Genomic DNA, 24,495 nt, shown 5'->3' with positions numbered 1-24,495 from the left:
TTGTTTTAAAGTGTGTTGTTTAATTTCCCCAAGTTTATGAATTTTTCAGATTTCTTTTTGTTACTGATTTCTAATTTTAATTCACTTGTGGTCAGAGAATGTATTTTGTATGATTTCAGTTTTTCAAAATGTTTGAGACTTGTTTTGTATCCTAGCATGGTCTATCCTGGAGAATGTTCCATATGCACTTGGGAAGATGCTATTGTTGGATGCAGCGTCCTGCTGATTGTCTGTTATGTCTAATTGGTTTATAGTGTTGCTCAAGTCCTGTGTTTATTGATCTTTAATCTAGCAGTTCTATCCATTATTTTATTTTTTTGAGACAGGGTCTTGCTCTGTCACCCAGGCTGGAGTGCAGTGGCGTGATCTTGGCTCACTGCAACCTCCGCCTCCCAGGTTCAAGTGATTCTTCTGCCTCAGCCTCCCTAGTAGCTGGGATTACAATAGGTGCGTGCCACCACACCTGCTTAATTTTCGTATTTTTAGTAGAGACGAGGTTCACCATATTGGCCATGCTAGTCTTGAACTCCTAACCTCAAGTGATCTGACCACTTTGGCCTCCCAAAGTGCTGGGATTACAGGCGTGAGCCATCATGCCTGGCCAGTTCTATCCATCATTGAAGTCTCTGACTATTATGTTGAATTGTCTATGTTTCCCTTCAATTCTCTTGGTTTTGTTTTTAGGTGCATATGTGTTTATAATTATTATATCTTCATGATGGATTTAATGATCCTTTGTCTTTTGTAACAATTTCTGTTATAAAATCTGTTTTGTCTGATATTAGTATACCTACTACAGCTCTCTTTTGGTTACTGTTTACATGTAATATCTTTCTGTCCTTTTGCTTTCAACCTGTTTGTGTATTTGGTTCTAAAGTGAGTCTCTTGTAAACAACATATATCTAGTTGTTATTTTCATCACCCCCAAATAAAACACTGTGCTCATAAAGCACTTACTCCCCATATGCTCCTTCCTCCAACCCCTGTCTGCTATTGTTTCTGTACTTCTCTGTTCTGGGAATTTCATACAAATTGAATCATGCATTGTGGTCTTTTGTATCTGGCTTCTTTTACTTAGCATAATGTCTTCAAGGCAGTGTAGCTTTTATCAGTACTTCATTCATTTTTAATGACTTAATGATATTCCATTGAATGTATATATCCTAAATTTGTTAATCTATTTATCTGTTGATGGACTTTGGGTTGTTTGAATTGTGCTACTGTAAACATTCTTGGTTCAGGCAGGCGGATTTGCCTGAGCTCAGGAGTTGAAGACCAGCCTGGGCAACATGGTGAAACCCTGTCTCTACTAAAAATACAAAATGTTAGCCAGGTGTGGTGGTACTTGCCTGTAGTCCCAGGCACTCAGGAGGCTGAGGCATGAGAATCACTTGAACCCGGGAGACAGAGGTTGGAAGTGAGCTTAGATTGTGCCACTTTACTTCAACCTGGGTGATAAAGTGAGACTCTGTCTCCAAAAAAATAAACCAATAAATTCATGTACATGTTTGGGTGCCTGTTTTTAATTTTGGGAGGAGGGTATTATATAGGAGTGCAGAGTCATATGGTAAATCTTTAATATTTTGAGGAGCAGCCAAACTGTTTTCCATAGTGGTTGAGCCATTTTACATTACCACCAGCAATGCACCAGGGTTCCCTTTCCCCACATCTTTGCCAACAGTTATTTTAAGTTTTTATTTCTTTCTAAAATAGCCATCCTTGATGTTATCAAGTGGTGTCTCATTGTGGTTTCAGTTTACACTTTCCTGAAGGCTAATGATGTTGAACATCTTTTTTTTTTTTTTTTTTTTTTGACAGAGTCTCAGTCTGCCGCCGAGTAGCTGGGATTACAGGCACCCGCCACCATGCCCTGCTAATTTTTGTATTTTAATTAGAGATAGGGTTTTGTCATGTTGGCCAGGCTGGTCCCAAACTCCTGACCTCAGGTGATCTGCCTGCCTGGGCCTCTCAAAGTGCTAGGTTCAAGCGATTCTCCTGCCTTAGCCTCCCGGGTTCAAGCGATTCTCCTCCCTTAGCCTCCCGAATAGCTGGGATTACAGGCGCCTGCCACCACACCCTGCTAATTTTGTATTTTTAGTAGACATGAGGTTTTGCCATTTTGGCCAGGCTGGTCTCAAACTCCTGACCTTAGGTGATCCGCCTGACTCGGCCTCTCACAGTGCTGGGATTACAGGTGTGAGCCACTGCGTCCGACCGTTGAACATCTTTTCATATACTTATTGGCCATTTGTGTAACTTTGTTTGGAGAAATGTCTATTCAAGTCCTCTGTCTGTTTTAAAAAAATTGGTTTTAGGCCGGGTGCGGTGGCTCACTCCTGTAATCCCAGCACTTTGGGAGGCTGAAGTGGGTGGATCACCTGAGGTCAGGAGTTCGAGACCAGCCTGGCCAACATGGTGAAACCCCATCTCTACTAAAAATGCAAAAGAAATTAGCCAGGTGTGGTGGCGTGTGCCCATAAACTCGGGAGCTGAGGCAGGAGAATCGCTTGAGGGAGGCAGAGGTTGCAGCGAAACAAGATTGACCACTGTACTCCAGCCTGAAGGATACAGAGAGACTCAATCTCCAAGAAAACAAACAAAAAACACAAAAAAATTGGTTCTATTGTTGAGTTATAAATGTTCTTGGTATATTTTGGGTAATAGACACTTATCAGATACCTGGTTTGCAAATATTTTCTTCCATTCTGTAGGTTGTTTTTTTTTTTTTTGAGATGGAGTCTCACTCTGTCGCCCAGGCTGGAATGCAGTGGCGTGATCTCGGCTCGCTGCAACCTCCACCTTCCAGGTTCAAGTAATTCTTCTGCTTCAGCCTCAGGCTCCCAAGTAGCTGGGACTACAGGCGTGCACCACCATGCCTGGCTAATTTTTGTATTTTTAGTAGAGACAGGGTTTCACCATGTTGGCCTGGCTGATCTCAAACTCCTGACTTCAGGTGATCTGGCCAGCTTGGCCTCCCAGAGTGTTGGGATTACAGGCATGAGCCACTGCCTTGGGCCTACTTTCTTAATAACGTCCTTTGCTACACAAAAGTTTTTCATTTTGTGGAAGTCCAATTTATGTTTTCTTTTGTCTTTCATATCACCTTAGTTTTTGAAGCATAATTGTACTGAATATAAAATTCTTGGTTGACAGTTTTTTAGCACTTTGAATGTGTCCTCTTATGGTTGCCTCTGGGTTTCCTTGGTTTCTGATGAAAAATAAGCTGTTACTCTTATTGAGGATTCCTCATATCGGATGAACTGCTTCTCTTTTGCTGCTTTTGGAATTGTTTTTTTGTCTTTGACAGTTTGATAACAGTGTATCTAGGTGTGAACCTCTTTAACTTTATCCTATTTGTCATTTGTTGAACTTATTGGATGTGTAGATTTATATTTTTCATAAATTTGGGAGGTTTTCAGCTATTGTTTATTTATTTATTTTTTTGAGACAGAGTCTTGCTCTATCACTCAGGCTGGAGTGCAGCGGTGTGGTCTTGACTCACTGCAACCTCCACCTCCCAGATTCAAGCGATTTTCCTGCTTCAGCCTCTCAAGTAGCTGGGATTACAGGCTTGCACCACCATACCCAACTAACTTTTGTATTTTTAGTAGAGATGGGGTTTTACCATGTTGGCGAGGCTGGTCTTGAACTCCTGACCTCAAGTGATCTGCCTACCTTGGCCTCCCAAAGTGCTGGGATTATAGGTGTGAACCACCGTGCCTGGCCTCAGCTATTATTTATTTAACAATTTTTTCTGCCCATTTCTCTTCTTCTGAGACTCCATTATGCATACAATGGTATAACTTAAGGTGTCCCATAAAGCTTTTTTTAGGTTCTGTTCATTTCTCTTTAGTCTTTTTTCTTTCTGTTTCTCAGACTGGACAGTCAAGTTGACGTATCTTCAAGTTTACCAATTCTTTCTTTTTCCTGTTCAAATCTTTGGTTGAGCCCCTCTAGTGACTTCTTTGATTTTAGTTATTGTATTTTTCCTTTTCTTTTTCTTTTCTTTTCTTTTTTTTTTTTTTTTGAGACGGAGTCTCACTCTGTTGCCCAGGCTGTAGTACAGTGGCACTGCATCTTCCGCCTCCAGGGTTCAAGTGATTCTCCTGTCTCAGCCTCCCGAGTAGTTGGGATTACAGGTGTGCACAACCACGCCCGGCTAATTTTTGTATTTTTAGTAGAGATGAGGTTTCGCCATGTTTGTCAGGCTGATCTCGAACTCCTGACCTCAGGTGATCTGCCCACCTCGGCCTTCCAAAGTGCTGGGATTACAGGCGTGAGCCACCGCACTCAGCCTTAGAATGTTAGTTCTAACAGTTTTTTGCCAGTTTCTTTATTGCTTTTATGTTGGGATGGACTTTGGGACTGCCTTACTCTGCCTTTTTTTGTTGATGTTATCCTATGTTTATATGATCCCATAGATTCTGATTCTGGATCTGACTCAGATTCTGATCAAGAGAATGCTGCCTCTGGCAGTAATGCCTCTGGAAGTGAAAGTGATCAGGATGAAAGAGGTGATTCAGGACAACCAAGTAATAAGGAACTGTTTGGAGATGACAGTGAGGACGAGGGAGCTTCACATCATAGTGGTAGTGATAATCACTCTGAAAGATCAGACAATAGATCAGAAGCTTCTGAGCGTTCCGACCACGAGGACAATGACCCCTCAGATGTAGATCAGCACAGTGGATCAGAAGCCCCTAATGACGATGAAGACGATGGTCACAGATCTGATGGAGGGAGCCATCACTCAGAAGCAGAAGGCTCTGAAAAAGCACATTCAGATGATGAAAAATGGGGCAGAGAAGATAAAAGTGACCAGTCAGATGACGAAAAGATACAAAATTCTGATGATGAGGAGAGGGCACAAGGATCTGATGAAGATAAGCTGCAGAATTCTGACGATGATGAGAAAATGCAGAACACAGATGATGAGGAGAGGCCTCAGCTTTCTGATGATGAGAGACAGCAGCTCTCTGAGGAGGAAAAGGCTAATTCTGATGATGAACGGCCGGTAGCTTCTGATAATGATGATGAGAAACAGAATTCTGAGGATGAAGAACAACCACAGCTGTCTGATGAGGAGAAAATGCAAAATTCTGATGATGAAAGGCCACAGGCCTCAGATGAAGAACACAGGCATTCAGATGATGAAGAGGAACAGGACCATAAATCAGGTAATACGTTTATGAGAACCAGAATGGCTCAGAAAGAAGCATTCAGCTACAACAGGGACCCATTTAGTCATCTTTCATTCCCATCTTTGTTACCCTGTTTTTTCTCTTCTGTCCCTCCCTTTCAAACTTTTCTAACTCTAGAATACATTTTGCTTCTTTTAAATCTTTCTAATCTACTTATTCTTTCTTACTGCTTTCCCTTCCATTTGTTCATTGATGGGTCTGGGGAAAAACAATTTAAAGAGGACTTAAAATTGAGTCTTAGAGAGACGGATATGGTGTAAGAAGAGCTATATAATGAGTTAAGTTGGTTCTGTTTCTGTGGATAACTGAAGAGCATGCCTCATGTGAGAGAATAGATTAGCCTGGGGAAAAAACAATCCCATTGAAGTGTCCCCACAGAGCAGCTGTACTGAGATGTGGGCACCATTGCTGCCGTTCAGCTTTTTGAGATCCAAAATTTGATCATCCAGAGATGGTCAAGCTCTAAGGAGTTTACTCAAACTAGTCAAATTTACAAGATATTAATATATAAACTCGAATTGCAAAATTGTTTCAAGAGGCTCAGTTATTTCTCCCTTATCATCATATGTTTCCCCAGGGGCAAATATACAGTGGATGCCAAATTATGATAATCAGGAGGTTGCCTGGGGAGTATAATATGTAGAAAGTACAAACATGGCTGGGTGATCTTAGTGGACAGTGTCACTGAGCCAAGACAGATTGATGTGCGTATCCTCACCCTACAGAGACGAGCTAGGATTAGAGCACTCATTCCCAAAGACTACAGGAGGCATACACCTGAACTGTGGTCCTGGACCCTGCTTTTATCATTGCCATTTAGACTATTCTGCTCAAGTTAACACATTCTTCATATAGAATGTATAAAAAATTAGAGATCATATTTCTTTGTATTATATAAAAGTTACCTTAATTGAGTTGAAGTCTTCCTGAAGTGATACCTGGATTGCTTCATTTCCATAGGTGATTGATTATATTAATTATATTTTGATCCTATCTTCTTAGCTTAAATAACATCTAACACACACCTCACAGGACAGCATTCAAAAACCACATCTTGGTGTTACTAGAAGAGGAGGGCAGCATATTTCCAGAGATGAATACAGATCTGTGTAGACTATGGGACTGCAGTAAGTTTTGAATAATTAAATCAGAGTAGAGGCTTTTTTTTTTTTTTTTTTTAATACTTTAAGTTCTAGGGTGCATGTGCACAACGTGCAGGTTTGTTACATAGGTATACATGTGCCATGTTGGTTTGCTGCACCCATCAACTCGTCATTTACATTAGGTATATCTCCTAATGGTATCCCTCCCCCAGCCCCCAACGCCCCGACAGGCCCTGGTGTGTGATGTTCCCCACCCTGTGTCCAAGTGTTCTCATTGTTCAGTTCCCACCTATGAGTGAGAACATGCGGTGTTCGGTTTTCTGTCCTTGTGATAGTTTGCTGAGAATGATGGTTTCCAGCTTCATCCATGTCCTTCATGTCCCTGCAAAGGACATGAACTCATCCTTTTTTTTTTTTCTTTTCTTTTTTTTTTTGAGACGGAGTCTCTCTCTGTCGCCCAGCCTAGCCTGGGAGTGCAGTGGCGCCATCTCGGCTCGCTGCAAGCTCCACCTCCCAGGTTCACGCCATTCTTCTGCCTCAGCCTCATGAGTAGCTAGGACTACAGGCGCCTGCCACCATGCCCGGCTAATTTTTTGTGTTTTTAGTAGAGATGGGGTTTCACCGTGTTAGCCAGGATGGTCTCGATCTCCTGACCTCATGATCCGCCTGCCTCAGCCTCTCACAGTGCTGGGATTACAGGCGTGAGCCACCGCGCCCGGCCACTCATCATTTTTTTTTTGAGACGGAGTCTCTGTCACCCAGGCTACAGTGCAGTGGCACGTTCTTGGCTCACTGCAACCTCCACCTCCTGGGTTCAAGCAATTCTTCTGCCTTAGCCTCCTGAGTAGCTGGGATTACAAGCATGCACCACCACACTCAACTAATTTTTGTATTTGTAGTAGGAGGTTTCACCATGTTGGTCTGCTTGGTCTCAAACTCCTGACCTCAGGTGATCTGCCCACCTTGGCCTCCCAAAGTGCTGGGATTACAGGCAAGAGCCACCATGCCCGGCCAAAAGTAGGGTGGTTTTTACTGTTATCAGAAAGAATCTTTAAGGCTTGTGTACTACATCCCAAATACTAGCAGACCAAGTCAAGGGCAGGGTCATAGTAGGGAACCTTGTAGCTGGTCATCGTGCTTATCTCTTACTAGTTCAACAGTGGTTCCATTGATTTTTGTGAAGTTTTTACGTAAACAATTGGACCTTCTAGAAATAATGATATATATGTCAGTTCCTTTCTAATATTTTTACGTTTTTTTCTCTGAAATTTGTCTTATGTAAATTTGATAATAAGTTTTAGTGCTACTTTTCTCATTTCTACCAAGTTTTTCTATTTGCAGAAGCCAGTATTTATTTATTTATTTATTTGAGACAGAGTCTCACACTATCGCCCAGGCTGGAGTGCAATGGTGAGATCTTGGCTCACTGCAACGTCCGTCTCCCATATTCAAGCGATTCTCCTGCCTCAGCCTCCTGAGTAGCTGGGACTACAGGTGCCCGCCACCACACCCGGCTAATTTTTGTATTTGTAGTAGAGATGGGTTTCACCATGTTGGCCAGGCTGGTCTTGAACTCCTGACCTCAAGTGATCCACCCACCTTGGCTTCCCAAATTGTTGGGATTACAGGAGTGAGCCACCACGCCTGGCACCAGTATTTATTTTAAGAATTCTGTTTTTTAAATCAACACACACTAGAGTTGATTTTCTTTTTTTGGCGGGGGGGGGGGGGGAGTTCTTCATGTACAGCTCTAATTCATGTTAACATATCTATAGATTTGTATAACCACCATCACAATCAGGATACAGAATAGATGTTACCCTGAAAAACTCCCTTATGCTATCCGGTTTGAGTCACATCTTTCTGCTATCCCTAAACCCTGGCACCTACTGGTGTCTTTTCTGTCACTATACTTTTGGCTTTTTGAAAATGTCATATAAATAGAGTCATACGGTAAATATGTAGTCTTTCAGATTGGCTTCTTTAACTTGGCATATAGCATTTTTGATTCATCCAGTTGGTTACATGTATCAGTAGTTCATTCCTGTTTATTGCTGAGTAGTAGTCCATTGTGTGGGTGTATCACAATTTGTTTATCTCCAATATTGCTTTTAAAACACAAAATTCAACTAAGGTGACTGATTATGCAGAACTTCTAATTCTACCCTTATAGAATCCGCAAGAGGCAGTGATAGTGAAGATGAAGTTTTACGAATGAAACGCAAGAATGCAATTGCATCTGATTCAGAAGTGGATAGCGACGCTGAGGTGCCAAAAGGTACCCCTATTATTATTATTTTATATATATATGTATATTTCCATACCTTTCTGCATTTAATTGTAGTGCATTTCTAACCCTGAGTGTGTTTATCTCAGATCACAAGACCCACAGAAAAGAGTGTGGATACACTCAGTGTACCCGGAGAAGTTATATAGCTATGAGAAGCTGCTCATGCTTAATTAGTTGAATAAGAACCTGCTTCTTTGTAGTTTTTGTTTTTTTTTTTCTGAGACAGGGTCGCGCTCTGTTACCCAAGCTGGAGTGCAGTGGCACAAGCTCAGCTTACTGTAACTGGGTTCAAGCAATTCTCCTCCCTCAGCCTCCTGAGTAGCTGGAATTACAGGAACGTACCACCATGCCTGGCTAAATGTTTTGTATTTTTAGTAGAGATGGGGTTTCACTGTGTTGGCCAGGTTGGTCTCGAACTCCTGATCTCAAGTGTTCCACCCACCTCAGCCTCCCAAAGTGCTGGGATTACAGGTGTGAATCACTGCGCCCAGTCCGTTTATAGTTAGAGTGAATTCATTATTAGGGGGCTGACCTTCTTATTGGGGTGGAGGTTACAATGTCCATTCTTCAGTTTGAATAATGACAGTCTCAGTGTTTTGTTCCTAAGTTCTTAGCAGATGAAAAAACTGATTCTTTGAGCTGTGAGTTAGATGAAGAGCTCATAAAAACCCAGTGTTGGCCAGGTGTGGTGGCTCACGCCTATAATCCCAGCACTTTGGGAGGCCAAGGTGGGTGGATCACTTGAGGCCAGGAGTTCAAGACCAGCCTGGCCAACATGGTGAAACCCTGTCTGTACTAAAAATACAGAACATTAGCGGGGCGAGGTGGTATGCATCTGTAGTCCCAGCTACTCGGGAGGCTGAGGCACGAGAATCGCTTGTACTTGGGAGGCGGAGGTTGCAGTGAGCCGAGGTCACACCACTACACTCCAGCCTGAGCAACAAGAGTGAGACTCTGTCTCAAAACAACAACAGCAACACCACCACCTACCACCACCACCACCACCACCACCACCACCACCACCACCACCACCACCTGGTATTGTAAGTTGGAAGGATGAAAGTAGTTCTACCAGCCAGGTGTGGCAGCTTCCTTTTTCCTGCCTCAGCCTCCCAAGTAGCTGGGATTACACGCACCCATCACCACGCCCGGCTAATTTTTGTATTTTTAGTAGAGATGGGGTTTTACCATGTTGGTCAGGCTGGTCTCAAACTCCTGACCTCAAGTGATCCACCTGCCCGGGCCTCCCAAAGTGCTGGGATTACAGGCGTGAACCACTGTGCCTGGACTGTAATTTTGAATCTGGAATAGATGTACGGAAAATAGGTGTCTGTGGAGTGCTTCAGCCCCAGCTTTGAGCATCTAGACTGTAGGAAACATTTGGGCTCCTGGGGAATAAAGGAAGGTGGGAGAACAAGGATAGTGAAAATGAAAGGAGAAATAAGTGCCTCCTGTGCAGCTTGCCTTTCACTAGATTTGCCCCCTTCCCTCTCCCCATACTGTCTTTTTGGGTCTTTTGAGAGCCAGGCTCAGCATTATGTTTTGGGTGGTTTTCTGATGCTGGTCCATTAAACCTTGGGAATGTGCTGAAGTGATGAGCTGTGAAGAACCTTAGTTACAGATAGTAACACTAATGCCTTTTTCCTTCTGCATTGAAGATAATGGGGGAACCATGGATCTGTTTGGAGGTGCAGATGATATCTCTTCAGGGAGTGATGGAGAAGACAAACCGCCTACTCCAGGACAGCCTGTTGTAAGTCAATTACTAACATGAACTTATTCAAGGCCAAGTATAAAGTTTCAAAGGTGAAGAGTCTCCTTTATTCTAAGAAAGCAAGTTGATAACCGAATTCTAGTACAAAAATACAATGAACAGATGACTTTCTTCATTATGTAGGGAACTCTTGGTTATAAGGAGAATGGAAATAATTGCCAAACACGAGGTTGGTGTCATGCCTTAGGGGACTGAACTGTGAGGACTTGTGATTTGAGAACCATTGACTTGAATGTTTTTCTTGGTCATGCCAAGAAGTGTCTGCTGTGTTGATAATCTTCTCTGGTTTTAATTGATAGAGTGACTTCATATTAAAGTGTTAATTTCACACTTTTGTTGATGAGTATTTGGAAGATAGATTTATCATAAAGGAGATAGTTTCTTGAACTGAGGTATCCAAATTGATCTTGTTTCCCATTTTGTGTGTGGGTGGGTTTGGATGGGGACTGGGGGCTTCTTTAGTCTTAAAGTGATATCTAATTATGTTTCTTGCACCCCAGAGTAATTAAAGAATAATGTGGAGGATGAAGGAAGCCATTTCTAAGGTCCCATCAAGCTCCAAACTTCTGATTCTTTCACTAGGATGAAAATGGATTGCCTCAGGATCAACAGGAAGAGGAGCCAATTCCTGAGACCAGAATAGAAGTAGAAATACCCAAAGTAAACACTGATTTAGGAAACGACTTATATTTTGTTAAATTGCCCAACTTTCTCAGTGTAGAGCCCAGGTAAGGAAATCCATTAAAATTTTTTCAGGATGTTGAATAGAAATACATAGAATGTTTATTTTTCTTACTTCGCATTGAGTTTACAAATCACAAAAATGGAAAATTGATCATGTATCTGAAAAAATTAGTCAACCACATCCTGAGATAGAAAAAATATGTATTGGTAGGGGAGGCTTTTAATGCTATAACTGTTTTGAGCAGTTTGATACTTTCTTATGAATTAACAGACACCACAGGTCTTCAAGATCTTTTTTTAAGTAGTACAACCTTGAAAAGGCTGAAATTGAAAGTGATGAAATTTGCTAGAGAAATGCCAGTGTCCACTGTAGCAACTATTGTTGGTCTAGAAAAGGTAATGGTTTTGGACAATTAGACAGTGTTTGATGGGTATTATTTACTAAGTTTATTCAAACTCTTGTGCTTTAAAAATTTTTTTTTCCACAGGCACGATGATGTGGAAAACTAGAGTATATGTTGCCTATTCTTTGGCAGAATTACATAATAAGAAGAAAGGATATTTTGAATATTTACCCTTGCTTGTACTTTATTTCAACCAATATGTATTAACAACAAGTTTTAAGAAGTAAAATTATTGGCTGGGCATGGTGGTTTACGCCTGTAATCCCAGCACTTTGGGAGGCCGAGGTGGTGGATCACCTGAGGTCGGGAGTTTGAGACCAGCCTGACCAACATGGAGAAACACCCTGTCTCTACTAAAAGTACAAAATTAGCCAGGCATGGTGGCACATTCCTGTAATCCCAGCTACTCGGGAGGCTGAGGCAGGAGAATCGCTTGAACCCGGGAGGTGGAGGTTGCAGTGAGCCGAGATCGTGCCATTGCACTGCAGCCTGGGCAACAAGAGCAAAACTCATCTCCAAAAAAAGAAAAAAGTAAAATTACTACTTCTTTGAAGTTAAGCATGAAGATATTGATCATTATGATTTTTTAAATTATATTATGGTTTTTTGATATAATGGTATTTATTAATAGAGATGTTATTACCTAGCAGTAATATTCTTTATAAAATATGATTAATAGTTTATTTGGAAAACAATTTGTAGACCTTTTGATCCTCAGTATTATGAAGATGAATTTGAAGATGAAGAAATGCTGGATGAAGAAGGTAGAACCAGGTTAAAATTAAAGGTACCATTTCATGCTTTCTCCTTTTTTTTTCTTTTATAAAGTAAAACCTGGAGAACTAACTTGAAACTTGAGCTTTTGAAAGTGATTTCTTTAGGCCGGGCGCGGTGGCTCAAGCCTGTAATCCCAGCACTTTGGGAGGCCGAGGTGGGCGGATCACAAGGTCAGGAGATTGAGACCATCTTGGCTAACACGGTGAAACCCCGTCTCTTAAAAATACGAAAGATTAGCCGGGCATGGTGGCGGGTGCCTGTGCTACTCGGGAGGCTGAGGCAGGAGAATGGTGTGAACCCGGGAGGTGGAGCTTGCAGTGAGCCGAAATCCAGCCACTGCATTCCAGCCTGGGAGACAGTGAGACTCCGTCTCAAAAAAAAAAAAAAAAAGAAAGTGATTTTTTCACCTAACACTTCACTATATGGCTGTGTTCTTTTGATTGCTTTTGTTGACTATTAGGAGAAAATTTTATTGTACTAAATTCCCATTAATGCTTCTCTTTGATACCTCATACCATCTGGTCACACTATCCAAGGAGGGCCTCTAATCTTTTAAGTAAGGAGGCTGTAGGTTGAGTAGAAGTTTCATCTTTTTATTTTGAGACATGGTCTTACTCTGTCATTCAGGCTGGAGCACAGCGGCACAAACACAGCTCTTGGCAGCCTCAATGTCCTGGGTTCAAGTGATCTTCCCATCTCAGCCTCCTGAGTAGCTGGGACTACCGAAAACATGCCACCATGCCCAGCTTTTGTTTTTCTTTTTCCCATAGAGATGAGGTCTTAGCTGTGTTGCGCAGGTTTATCTTGAACTTCTGAGCTCAAGTGATCCTCCCGCCTTGACCTTCCAAGTTGCTGGGATTACAGGTGTGATCGCTACTGCACTTGGCCAAGCAGACATTTTAGAATTGAGTTGTACCAGGGAACAAGAGGTGGTTGAATGCATGATACTGAAACTGGAATTATGCATTTTCAGTTCTTAAATCTGAAGGATTTCCCATAAATTTCTTATTTTCCAGTGGGTATATATATATATTTTTTGAGATGGAGTCTCGCTCTGTCGCCCAGGCTAGAGTGCAGTGGCACAATCTCAGCTCACTGCAACCTCTGCCTCCTGGGTTCAAGTGATTCTCCTGCCTCAGCCTCCCAAGTAGCTGAGATTATAGGTGCACCACCATGCCCAGCTAATTTTTGTGTTTTTAGTACAGACGGGGTTTCACGATGTTGGCCAGGTTGGCCTTGAACTCCTGACCTCAGATGATCCACCCACCTTGGCCTCCCAAAGTGCTGGGATTACAGGTGTGAGCCACCACACCCAGTCTTGGTACCTTAAATAGTATTAAATTGTTAGAAAGGGATAGTCTGGCATTTTTTAGGTGCTGAATTTTTATATTTTTAATAGTACCATCTCTTCAATGTGGTGGATTAACAACTACCTAAATAACCTTGGTATAAGATGGTTTCTATCCAAAAACTTTTCAGTAGACTTCACTATTCCTCTTAATGGAAATGCAAATCAAAGAAGAAAATTGAGATAAACAGATGCCAAGAATTTGTTCAGGATCACACAGTCAACAGATATAGTGCTTACACGGTTTTTTTTTTTTCCCTGTCCTCCCTCTACCACCCATCTACTCATCTCTGTTTATTAGCCCATCTGTTAATATTATTTTCTTGGGACATGTGGATGTATTGATTTAGGCTTGTATCAATATATCTATTATATTTTTAGACCATGTGATACCAGATGCTAGTATGGGTATCAAACTTCGTGAATAAGGCTGGACATGGTGCCTCATATCTGTAACCCCAGTACCTTGGGAGGCCGAGGCGAGAAGACTGGCCCAGGAGTTTGAGACCAGCCTGAGCAAGACTGGAACAAGAGAAAGACCTTGTTTCTACTAAAAATAAAAAAAATTAGCCGGCAGAGATGGTGCGTGCCTGTAGTCACAGCTACTCCAGGAGGCTGAGGTGGGAGGATTGCTTGAGCCCAGGAGTTTGAGGCTGCAGTGAGCTGTGATTGTGCCATTGCATTCCAGCCTGTGTGGCACAGCAAGACCCTGTCTCCCCCCCCAAAAAAATTTATAAATATGTATTTCACCCTAAAATTTCAGTGCATCAGACTATAAAATATTGGTGTTTAACATAAACTGTTGTCTTAAAACCTTGATGTGTGATAGAAAATAACCCTGGACCCTTATTTTCTTGAGTGATGTTTAAGAATAGGCTGACCAGTCTTAAAGCATGTTGTAGTTAATTCTTTAAGAACAAGAAACCATGGAACCAGGTACAGCTTATGTACCTCTCTGAGGTTCCCCTGTCTTCAGAAATACTATTATGTGTCCTTCATCCCGATAGATTAGGACCTAGCAATATGTCCTATTATAGAAAAATTACTATTTGAATCACTTTATATAATAGGAAGCATTTTTTTAGAATGGCTTCTCGATTAATAATGGCCTATTCGTTTTTTTGTTTTGTTTTGTTTTGTTTTTGAGATTGAGTCTTGCTCTGTCGTCGCCCAGGCTGGAGTGCCGTGGCGCAATCTTGGCTCACTGCAACCTCCGCCTCCCGGGTTCAAGCGATTCTCCAGCCTCAGCCTCCCGAGTAGCTGGAATTACAGGCACGTGCCACCACACCCGGGTAATTTTTGTGTATTTTTAGCAGAGATGGGGTTTCACCATGTTGGCCAGGCAGGTCTTGAACTCCTGACTTCAGGTGATCCGCCTGCCTCGGCCTCCCGAAGTGTTGGGATTACAGGTGTGAGCCCCGTGCCTGGCGTATTTGTGTATTTATATGTGGCCAACCTATTGTATGAGAGAGAAGACAGGAATAGTGACAGATTATTTTGTTTTCATTCCTTACTAAGGAAAATTTCAAACATACGCCAATGTATTAAGAACAGTATAATGAACTCTCTCATGTGCCCATGACCCACTTCAACAGCCGTCAAGTTAACAATCTTTTGTCATCTCCATATTCCCCACCCCAGCTTCCCCAGACTATTCTGAAACAAATTTCAGGTATGACGTCATATTTAATTCATGAATATTACGGAGTTATTCGGTCAGCATACTTTATAGCTATTTGTGAGGAATAAATAGGGAAAGAGGAAAAACCGGAAGGGGGAATCATGAGGACCCAGTTGCACAGACATTTGCAACTAAGGGAGTGGAGATGCAGACGATCTCCTTGGGACTGGGAGCAGCTGTGTTTAGGATTGACACTGGGGGAACAGGCAGAGGGAAGCACGGTCTTGGCATTGACAGTTTTCACATTGTTGGCTTCTGTCTGTCTGTTGCCAGCTTCATTCTCATTCCTTCTATCCTTGTCTGTCCTGTTTTGACTCTTCATTGTCATTTTAGTGGGTTTCCAGGAGGCAGCAGTGATAGACGGCATGCGTTTAGCATGCTGTGTTTTCCTGGAGGTCCCACTGACGTTAATTTCAGTAACAGTGGTTTTCATTTGCCAACTCTGTCAGGTGTTTCCCCACCATGCAGGTAAGATAGGCTCTAAAACTATTGAAATCTGGGATTTTAATTTTCATAGGGCACTTATTTATCCTTGCTCATATATGGGAAATTTTTCTCTTTGTGTCAATAGGCAGAGTTTTTGGTCTCATTTTTCTAGAGTTTTTAGCTCTGTGAGAGAACCTGCTTCATATAGGGGTTTCAATTCAAAATTTCTGCCTCACATGGACTCAAGTTTTATCGCCTGTCCCTTGTAATTCTTACTGTGTCTTAGCATATCTCGGGGTTACTGTACATTTAGTATCTGCCATCTGCTCAAATGCTCTAAGCTTTCTCTATGATTCTGATAACTGGGAGTTCAGAAATTCACTTAAGCATATTTTTTCCCCTGCTTTTAATTTATCCAATATCTCTAGGTGATTAAGAGGGTTTCAGTGTTGTTCATTTTCCTGCCACACATACATCTGTCACCTCTGTATGCTTATTCTGTGATTACGTGCCTCTTGAGGAAAAAAAAGATGCATAGAATCATTTAAACTGTAATTCTCTAAAGTACTTGTGCTGTGAAACAGGTAGAAAATACTATAAGATGGAGGATACGCCGGGACGAAGAAGGAAATGAAATTAAAGAAAGCAATGCTCGGATAGTCAAGTGGTCAGATGGAAGGTGAGCACAAAATGTCTGAAGAGTATTGACATACCCAGAATGGGTCAGAGGGATCAAGTTTTGAAATACTTTTTATTTTTAAATTTATTATTATTAGTTTTAGAAATGGGGTCTCACTCTGTTGCCCATGTTGGAGTGCAGTGACATGATAATAGCTCAGTGGAGCCTCAAACTCCTCGTCCTAAGTGATCCTTCCACCTCCCAAGTAGCTGGGACTGCCTGGTGTGCACCACCCTGCATGGATTATGGGGAAAAAAAAAACAAAAAGCCTGCGCACAGTGGCTCACGCCTGTAATCCCAGCACTTTGGGAGGCCAAGGCGGGTGGATCACGAGGTCAGGAGTTCAAGACCAGCCTGGTCAAGATGGTGAAACCCCGTCTCTACTAAAAATGAGCTGGGTGTGGTGGCAGATGCCTGTAATCCCAGGTACTCTCAGGAGGCTGAGGCAGAGAATTCCTTGAACCCAGGAGGCGGAGGTTGCAGTGAGCTGAGATCGCACCACTGCATTCCAGCCTAGGCAATAGAGCAAGATGCCGTCTCACAAAAAAAAAACAAAAAAACACTTCGTAGACACAGTTCTCCATATGTTGCTTAGGCTGGTCTTAAACTCCTGGGCTCAAGCGATCCTCCACCTCCCAAAGTGCTGGGATTACAGGCGTCAACCACTGTGCCCGGCCACAAATTGACATTTTAGAAAAATTGCCCTTCACCGGGACTGTAGTAGAGCCTGGTAAATGTCCCAGCATGTGTTACTTCTTTGTAGTCAGTCAGTTTTTCTCATTATGACTTCTTATTTTCTTTCCTTCTGAATTCTATTTAAAGAGAGAGAGCAGCAGTTGAATCACCTGTTTTGTTTTGTTTTTTCCTGAGTCTTGTCTTATCACCCAGGCTGGAGTGCAGTGGCACAATCTTGCCTTACTGCAACTCCACTTCCTGGGTTCAAGCAGTTCTCCTGCCTCAGCCTCCCGAGAGCTGGGACTACAGGTGTATGCCACCACGCCCAGCTGATTTTTGTATTTTTAGCAGAGACAGGGTTTCACCATGTTGGCCAGCCTGGTCTCAAACTCCTGACCTCGTGATCCCATCCGCCTCAGTCTCCCAAAGTGCTGGGATTACATGTTTGGGCCACCATGTCCAGCCTGAATCACCTTTAAGTGAAGTAAGATGGTTGAGTGAAAGCTTTATGACTTTAGTATATGAAATGTTTCTTCTTTCCAGCATGTCCCTGCATTTAGGCAATGAAGTGTTTGATGTGTACAAAGCCCCACTGCAGGGCGACCACAATCATCTTTTTATAAGACAAGGTACTGGTCTACAGGGACAAGCAGTCTTTAAAACGAAACTCACCTTCAGGTAACTGTTATTATTATTATGTATGATTTTTTATGATAAAAGCAGTGAAACATAGATGTTTCTGTAATGCCTGCCACCTGACTGATGTAACCCCACGGTATGATTCAGCAAGAACCAAGATCTTGTGCATAGTTCTGATGGTTCAAAGGTTATTTTGTCAAATACACTGAAAGTTGCTATTTCTTAGGGAACCAGGTCATGCTAACCAGACTTACAAGAGAATGTCAATGTATTTAATTCCAGTGGCTATTATAACTGCCTTGGGTAACGCTTATCTTTAGAGGGGGCACAACAATACTGGTTATGTTGTAGCTTTTTGAAATTGTAAAGGTCAACGTACAGGCTTTGGAATCAGTTAGGCTCATATTTGAATTCCGATTCCACTTGTGTGACCTTGTGCCACTTTCTCAATCTCTTTTTGCCTCAGTTTCCTAAATCTATAAAATAGGATAGTTATATTAACTATATGAATACTAATTAAAAGTAATGGCAAAAGCCGTAATTACTTTTGCACCAACCTGTAGTATCTAATTAATGTTGCTTGAGCTTATCCATTTATTGCTTCTAGAAGGTGATCATACCATACAGTCTTTTTTACTCCAACCTTCTGTTTTTCATTTGTGGAGTAAGAATGTCTCAGTGAGCCACAGAATGAAGAAACTCACAATCTTCCACCTGGTATATTCAGTCGAGTGTCCCTGCCTGTTTGTTCAGGTGACTAGGAAATGGTCACTGGGCTCTTCTGTGACGTGGGTATCACTGGCTCACAAATGTATTTGGTAAACAGTGAGACGCTCTTCGTTTATTTCCTGGCAGACCTCACTCTACGGACAGTGCCACACATAGAAAGATGACTCTGTCGCTTGCAGATAGGTGTTCAAAGACACAGAAGATTAGAATCTTGCCAATGGCTGGTCGTGATCCTGAATGCCAACGCACAGAAATGATTAAGGTATGTTTGCTAAGCCTTATCCTGGGATTCTTTGTTAATTAGGAAAGTATTTCGCCAAATGCTTGTTCTTCATCTCTTATTGGCCCACTTTTTCCTCTTCCAACCGACATGAATAGGGAGCTGGATTCATTTCCTCAGCATTCGCCAAACAATGCGTGATGCGGCGATGACAGTAAAACAGACACAGGGCTCAAGTTCTCTCTTCACCAGGCCCTGAGAGTTCAGCAACAAACCAGTGATTGAAATATCTGAATTTTCATGTATAAGTTCAAAGATCATTAAGTCTTCTATGTGTGGTTTAGAATCCATGTCAGAAGTCCGTGGAGATACTAGAGAGTAGTGTAAAATAGAGAATAGACCAGGAGTTTGAATGAGAGAGTGACTAAAGGAGACTCTGGTAAAGAATAAGACGAGCTTATCAGTTTTTAAGGTCAGTTTGTAACATTCTACCTGGTATATTTTCAAATGTGGCCCAGCTGTTAATTAGGCACAAGTTTATTTGGGGCGTTGCACCTAATTGATAGAGCATGTGCTCATATTGGCCATTGGCCTTTCCTGCAGCACTGGATTTGAGAAGCCAGATGCAATGGTACAGGCTCATCATTTCTCCTCTCCATCTTCTCTAATCCCTACTAGATTTTGGCCTTTGCCCAACCTGCCTTTGTGATTATATTGTTTAGTGAAGCAGGGCATGGTGAGGCTAAGACAGTCCAGTTGTCTCAGGGCCTTTCTTACTAATCTTATGGTCAGGCTCTGCTGAAGGTTTGGCTCTGAGCCCTTACTTTTTCCTCCATCCTATATTTGTTCATCGAGGCAGATTAAACCAGATTTCATAGCAGTACCTAACCCAGTGGTATATAGGGGCATTTGCTTTGGAGCTGGGCTTGTTCCGTTTCCCCACCTTTTCTGTACAGGCTAAGGGAGTTGGAGGAACCTGCAGATTCTAGCCTCAGCATTACTGGAGGAGCTCTTGAACCACTTTAAGCATCCCCCTACACCCTCCTCCATGTCCCCAGCTCCTGTGAAAATGTAGACAAGGAGTCAGCTAGTTTGTTCTTAGTCCCTGTACTACTGACAGTGATTTTTACTCTAACCTCCGTATAGCCACATATTACTTAAAACAATCTGTTTCACAGAATTTCTAGCAATAGATGTGGACTTGTGTATGATAATACAGAGCAATTGGATGAGGAAGACCTTCAAAGAAATCCCAGAATATCCCTGAAACCTACTCGAACACCACCCCTACCCCCAACCTGGTTTAACATCAAGATACAGAATGCCAGGCAGTGCAAAAGAAATGAAAGCTCTGCCTTGTGGCTTTAGGACGCTCCCCAGCCTGTCATCAGGAGCCGTGAGGAGCTGTCTGGGTTGAGGGGCTGAGGGGCTGGGACCAGAATATCTGGAACTCTGGGAGTTTGGTAGAGCTGGGACAGATCAGGTGTCTGTGGTTCAGGGATGAACAGGAACAGCCACTGCTGCTCCAGGGAGTCAGTTGAGGTGTCTGCTGGGCATGGATGGGGTTTCTCAGGCGGGTTGCTTCCCTCCGGGTTAAGTGGCAGCACAGGACACCAGCACGGCTCCCAAGGACACACCTGTGCCAATGCCAGTTGGGCCGGTTAGTGTCAGGGCTCCCTTCTGCTGCTTTACCCTTGTGTTGCCTTCGCTCCTGCAAACCAAACCAGAGGGTCCCTGTGGAGGCACAGAGGTGTGATGGGGAACACACACGGGACAGCTGTTATCTTGACCAGACATTACATGCTGTTTGTGATAAAAGTGGGTTCAAGTGGGCACAAAAGTAGCTCCTTTTTAGGTTAAAGAGGTTATTTGCTTCTTTACAGAAAGAAGAAGAACGTTTGAGGGCTTCCATACGTAGGGAATCTCAGCAGCGCCGAATGAGAGAGAAACAGCACCAGCGGGGGCTGAGTGCCAGTTACCTGGAACCTGATCGATATGATGAGGAGGAGGAAGGCGAGGAGTCCATCAGCTTGGCTGCCATTAAAAACCGATATAAAGGGGGCATTCGAGGTGAGTCGTGTGTGGAAATTACATTTCATCATTTCAGGATTCTGGACTTTATCCTGGCATTGGATGTAATCTGACTGCCAAGTCAATGGACCTTTTTTTTTTCTTTCGAGACAGAGTCTTGCTCCGTCATTCAGGCTGTAGTGCAGTGGCGTGATCTCGGCTCACTGCATCCTCTGCCTCCCGGGTTCAAGTGATTCTCCTGCCTCAGCCTCCCGAGTAGCTGGGATTACAGGTGTGCACCACCACACCCGGCTAATTTTTGTATTTTCAGTAGAGACAGGGTTTCACCATTGACCAGGCTGGTCTCAAACTCCTGACCTCAAATGATCTGCCTGCTTTGGCCTCCCAAAGTGCTGGGATTACAGGCGTGAGCCACTGTGCCTGGCCAGGACATTTTTAAAGAACCGGTTGTCATGAGTGATCTTAGTTCATTCAGATGAGCTTGAAAGGTAGGAACTGCTGTTGTTCCCACTTTGGGTTTTATCCCTTGAGCTTCTGCTTTCTGACTTGAGAATCTGTCAATTATATTGGAACTTCTGTAAGCTTTTTTTTATTACCTAATTGGGAATCAAGAAATTAAACGATTCCGAAATTATGTGATATTTTCTTTCATTCTTCTTCTACATTTCTCTTAGAAGCATATTTCTTCCTTTCGCAAGTATCAGTGATTTCTGATGGTTACCGTTTTTTCCACACATACTGAATTTTAGGCAGATGCTCAACACTTGACATGCATCCTATTTGATCCTCATAACAACATTATGATCTAGTTGCTCTTATTTCCTTGTTCTTATTGCAGAAACTGAGACTTTGAGAGGTTGAATAACTTGCCCAAAGGCATGTAGTTGCTAAGTGGTCAGTTCTTAAACCAAGGTCATCTGACTTCTGAGACACATCTGTCCCACCTGGTTCTTACCCAGGGGTTCCCCCAAGCCAGTAGCAAGAAGACATGCTGAAAAACGAACGAAGAAGACCTGGCTGACCTCCTGACCCTGCCCACTCTCATCTCAGTCCTGCCACTTTTTAGTTGTGTAACTTCTGAAGAGTTACATAGTCTCCCTTAACTTCTGTTGCCTCATCATGACAAATACAACCTATTAATAATGGTAGTTAGAACATAAGGTTGTTTTGAGGATTACATGATATAATATATTTAAAGTACTTAGCCTAGAGCCTGGCATATAACAAGTAAATTTTTAAAATACCCAAATTTATTTTTCTCTGACTCTCCCATGAAACTCATTTCTCCTTTTCTTGTAGTGACTGCATTTGGTCTGGTGACCTGTTACATATTACCTACCTATTATTTATTTGGGGGCCACAGTACAGAGACCCTTTCTTTTTTGTCAATGCTGATTTCCCATAGAAAAAGATTCAATTGTGTAGAAATAAACCACACAAAAATTAAATAAAAAATTTAAACATCCAAGGATGCTTTAAGGGAGAGAGGTATGTAACATTCAGGTCACCAGAGATTAAAAATCTAGCACATGAGTCTAGTAGTGCTCAGATCCATACAGTAATCAGATAGACAAGGAGTGGGGACAAAGGGAAGGCTTTGGGTTTTGAGGGGAGGGGCTTGGTCTGAAGTCCTTGGCTCTTATTCCACCCAGAGGTTCACCTGGGCTTGGGCAGTGGAGCAGGTGGGCGCCCCTCTGCATCTCTCTTTGAAAGGTCTGCCTGGCAACAAATGGTCTTTACAGGACCAGGAAAACACTTTCTTGCTTTACCTTCAAAGCTCATTTTGGAATTAACTGTTACCGGTGGAAGAATGTCTCAGGCTTTAATAGTTGACTTCGGAAGCGTAGGGTATCTGCCTCTTTAGACACCTTGCACACAAGCCTTTTTGATCTTTAAAAGTGATCAGGTTTTTGTATTTTGAGAGGGTAAGTCTGCTTCATTTCAACGTATCTAAAATTTATATTTATCTTTAAATCAAAAACTTTAAAATTATTTGGTTCTCCTGGGAGGAAATATACAGAGGGAACTAAAGATATTTATAAGAAAACATTTAAGAATGAATAGGTCACTGTCTTCGAAAGTCACTCACAGCTGGGCACAGTGGCTCATGCCTATAATCCCAGCATTTTAGGAGGCTGAAGAAGGAGGATTGCTTGATTCTAAGAGTTCAAGACCAGCCTGTGCAACATGGCAAGACTTCATCTCCACTAAAAGGAAAATAATATTAGCTGGGCATGGGTAGGTAGTGCATACCTGTGGTCCCAACCTACTTGGGAGGCTGAGGCAGGAGAATCACCTGAGCCCAGGAGGTCAAGGCTGCAGTGAGCCATGATTATGCCACTTCTCCCCAGCCTGGGCCTCAAAGCAAGACCCTGTCTCAGGAAAAAAAAAAAAAAAAAAAAAAAAAGGTCACTCACACTCTACACTTTTGCTTTCAGAGGAACGAGCCAGAATCTATTCATCAGACAGTGATGAGGGATCAGAAGAAGATAAGGCTCAAAGATTACTCAAAGCAAAGAAACTTACCAGTGATGAGGTAAGATCAAATTTATTCAATTCTAGGGGTTTATCCTGTACTCAGGAGCCAACTGCTTTGAATGAAGAGCTCACAGATCAGGCAGGCACAGATTAGTTGTCTACACACTTCACTGAAATCCAGCGAGATAAATGCAGTAACAAGACAGAGTGCTCCAGAGGAGGGTCTGATACCAGTATTTAGAGAGGTCTTAGAAGGCTGCATGGAGGATGAGACTTCTTGCTGGGTGTTGAAGAGTGATCAGAAGCTTGCTGGGCAAACTGTCCTCTCTCTGGTAGGTCACTCTGGATAGATGGAAAGGCCTGGAAGAAAAGGTGCAGGTCCCTGACATACCAAGGCTCATCTAAGAGAAAGTGATGGATCATTCAGTGTGGTAGACCAGAGGGTGTATCTCCTTTTTGTAAAAATTCTCAGTATTTTTTTTTATTAGGCAAATAATTCATTCTTGGTTAGAGGTGGTGGCTTATGCCTGTAATCCCAGTATTTTGGGAGGCCTAGGCAGGCAGATCGCTTGAGCTCAGGAGTTTGAGACTAGACTGGGCAACATAGGGAGACCCTATCTCTCCAAAAAAGTACAAAAATTAGCTGGGGGTAGTGGTGTGTGCCTGTAGTCTCAGCTACCAGAGTCTTGAGGTGGGAGGATTGTTGGGGTGGGAGGATTGTTGGGGTGGGAGGACTGTTGGGGTGGGAGGATTGTTGGGGTGGGAGGATTCTTGAGGCTGCAGTGAGACATGATTGCATCACTGCGCTCCAGCTTGGGCAACAGAATGGGACCCTGTCTCAAAAAAAAAAAAAAAAAAAAAAGAATTCATTCTTGTGTTGGGAAAACATATTTTCTTTTTATTTAGATGAAATAGTATTTGGCCGGGCACAGTGGTTCACGGCTGTAATCCCAGCACTTTGGGAGGCCGAGGCAGGCGGATCACTTGAGGTTGGGAGTTCCAGACTAGCCTGACCAACATGGAGAAACCTTGTCTCCACTAAAAATACAAATTAGCAGGACATGGTGGCGCATGCCTGTAATCCCAGCTACTCACAGCCTCAGGAGACTGAGGCAGGGGAATTGCCTGAACCTGGGAGGCAGAGGTTGCAGTGAGCTGAGATCGCGCCATTGCACTCCAGCCTGGGCAACAGGAGTGAAACTCCATCTCAAAAAAAAAAAAAAAGAAAGAAAGAAAGTATTTGAAATTGTATTGAGTAATAAATTGAAATAAGTTTTCATTTATTATTGACAAAATAAATTATTTTAAACAGTATTCTTTTCATATTATAAGACAATAGGCCCTGAGAATTTTTCT

The 24,495-nt window shown here is 42.6% G+C and overlaps 1 protein-coding gene across 2 annotated transcripts in view; it reads left to right on the top strand.

The window, feature by feature from the left end:
• LEO1 (LEO1 homolog, Paf1/RNA polymerase II complex component) overlaps positions 1-24,495 on the top strand; it is a 38,992-nt gene that overhangs the window by 6,490 nt on the left and 8,007 nt on the right. For both annotated transcript variants that reach the window (XM_008016590.3, XM_073012176.1), the window contains exons 2-11: positions 4,422-5,177; positions 8,478-8,582; positions 10,253-10,347; positions 10,951-11,096; positions 12,159-12,243; positions 16,273-16,367; positions 17,586-17,720; positions 18,537-18,672; positions 20,514-20,700; positions 23,100-23,197. In XM_008016590.3, coding sequence (XP_008014781.3) covers positions 4,422-5,177; positions 8,478-8,582; positions 10,253-10,347; positions 10,951-11,096; positions 12,159-12,243; positions 16,273-16,367; positions 17,586-17,720; positions 18,537-18,672; positions 20,514-20,700; positions 23,100-23,197 — 1,838 coding nt within the window. The remainder of the gene's footprint in view (positions 1-4,421; positions 5,178-8,477; positions 8,583-10,252; positions 10,348-10,950; positions 11,097-12,158; positions 12,244-16,272; positions 16,368-17,585; positions 17,721-18,536; positions 18,673-20,513; positions 20,701-23,099; positions 23,198-24,495) is intronic.

The sequence above is a fragment of the Chlorocebus sabaeus genome, chromosome 26 (assembly GCF_047675955.1).
Source record: "Chlorocebus sabaeus isolate Y175 chromosome 26, mChlSab1.0.hap1, whole genome shotgun sequence".
Taxonomy (NCBI): Eukaryota; Metazoa; Chordata; class Mammalia; order Primates; family Cercopithecidae; genus Chlorocebus; species Chlorocebus sabaeus.
The sequence above is the reverse complement of the archived record's forward strand: the minus strand, read 5'-3'. Positions and strand labels throughout refer to the sequence as shown.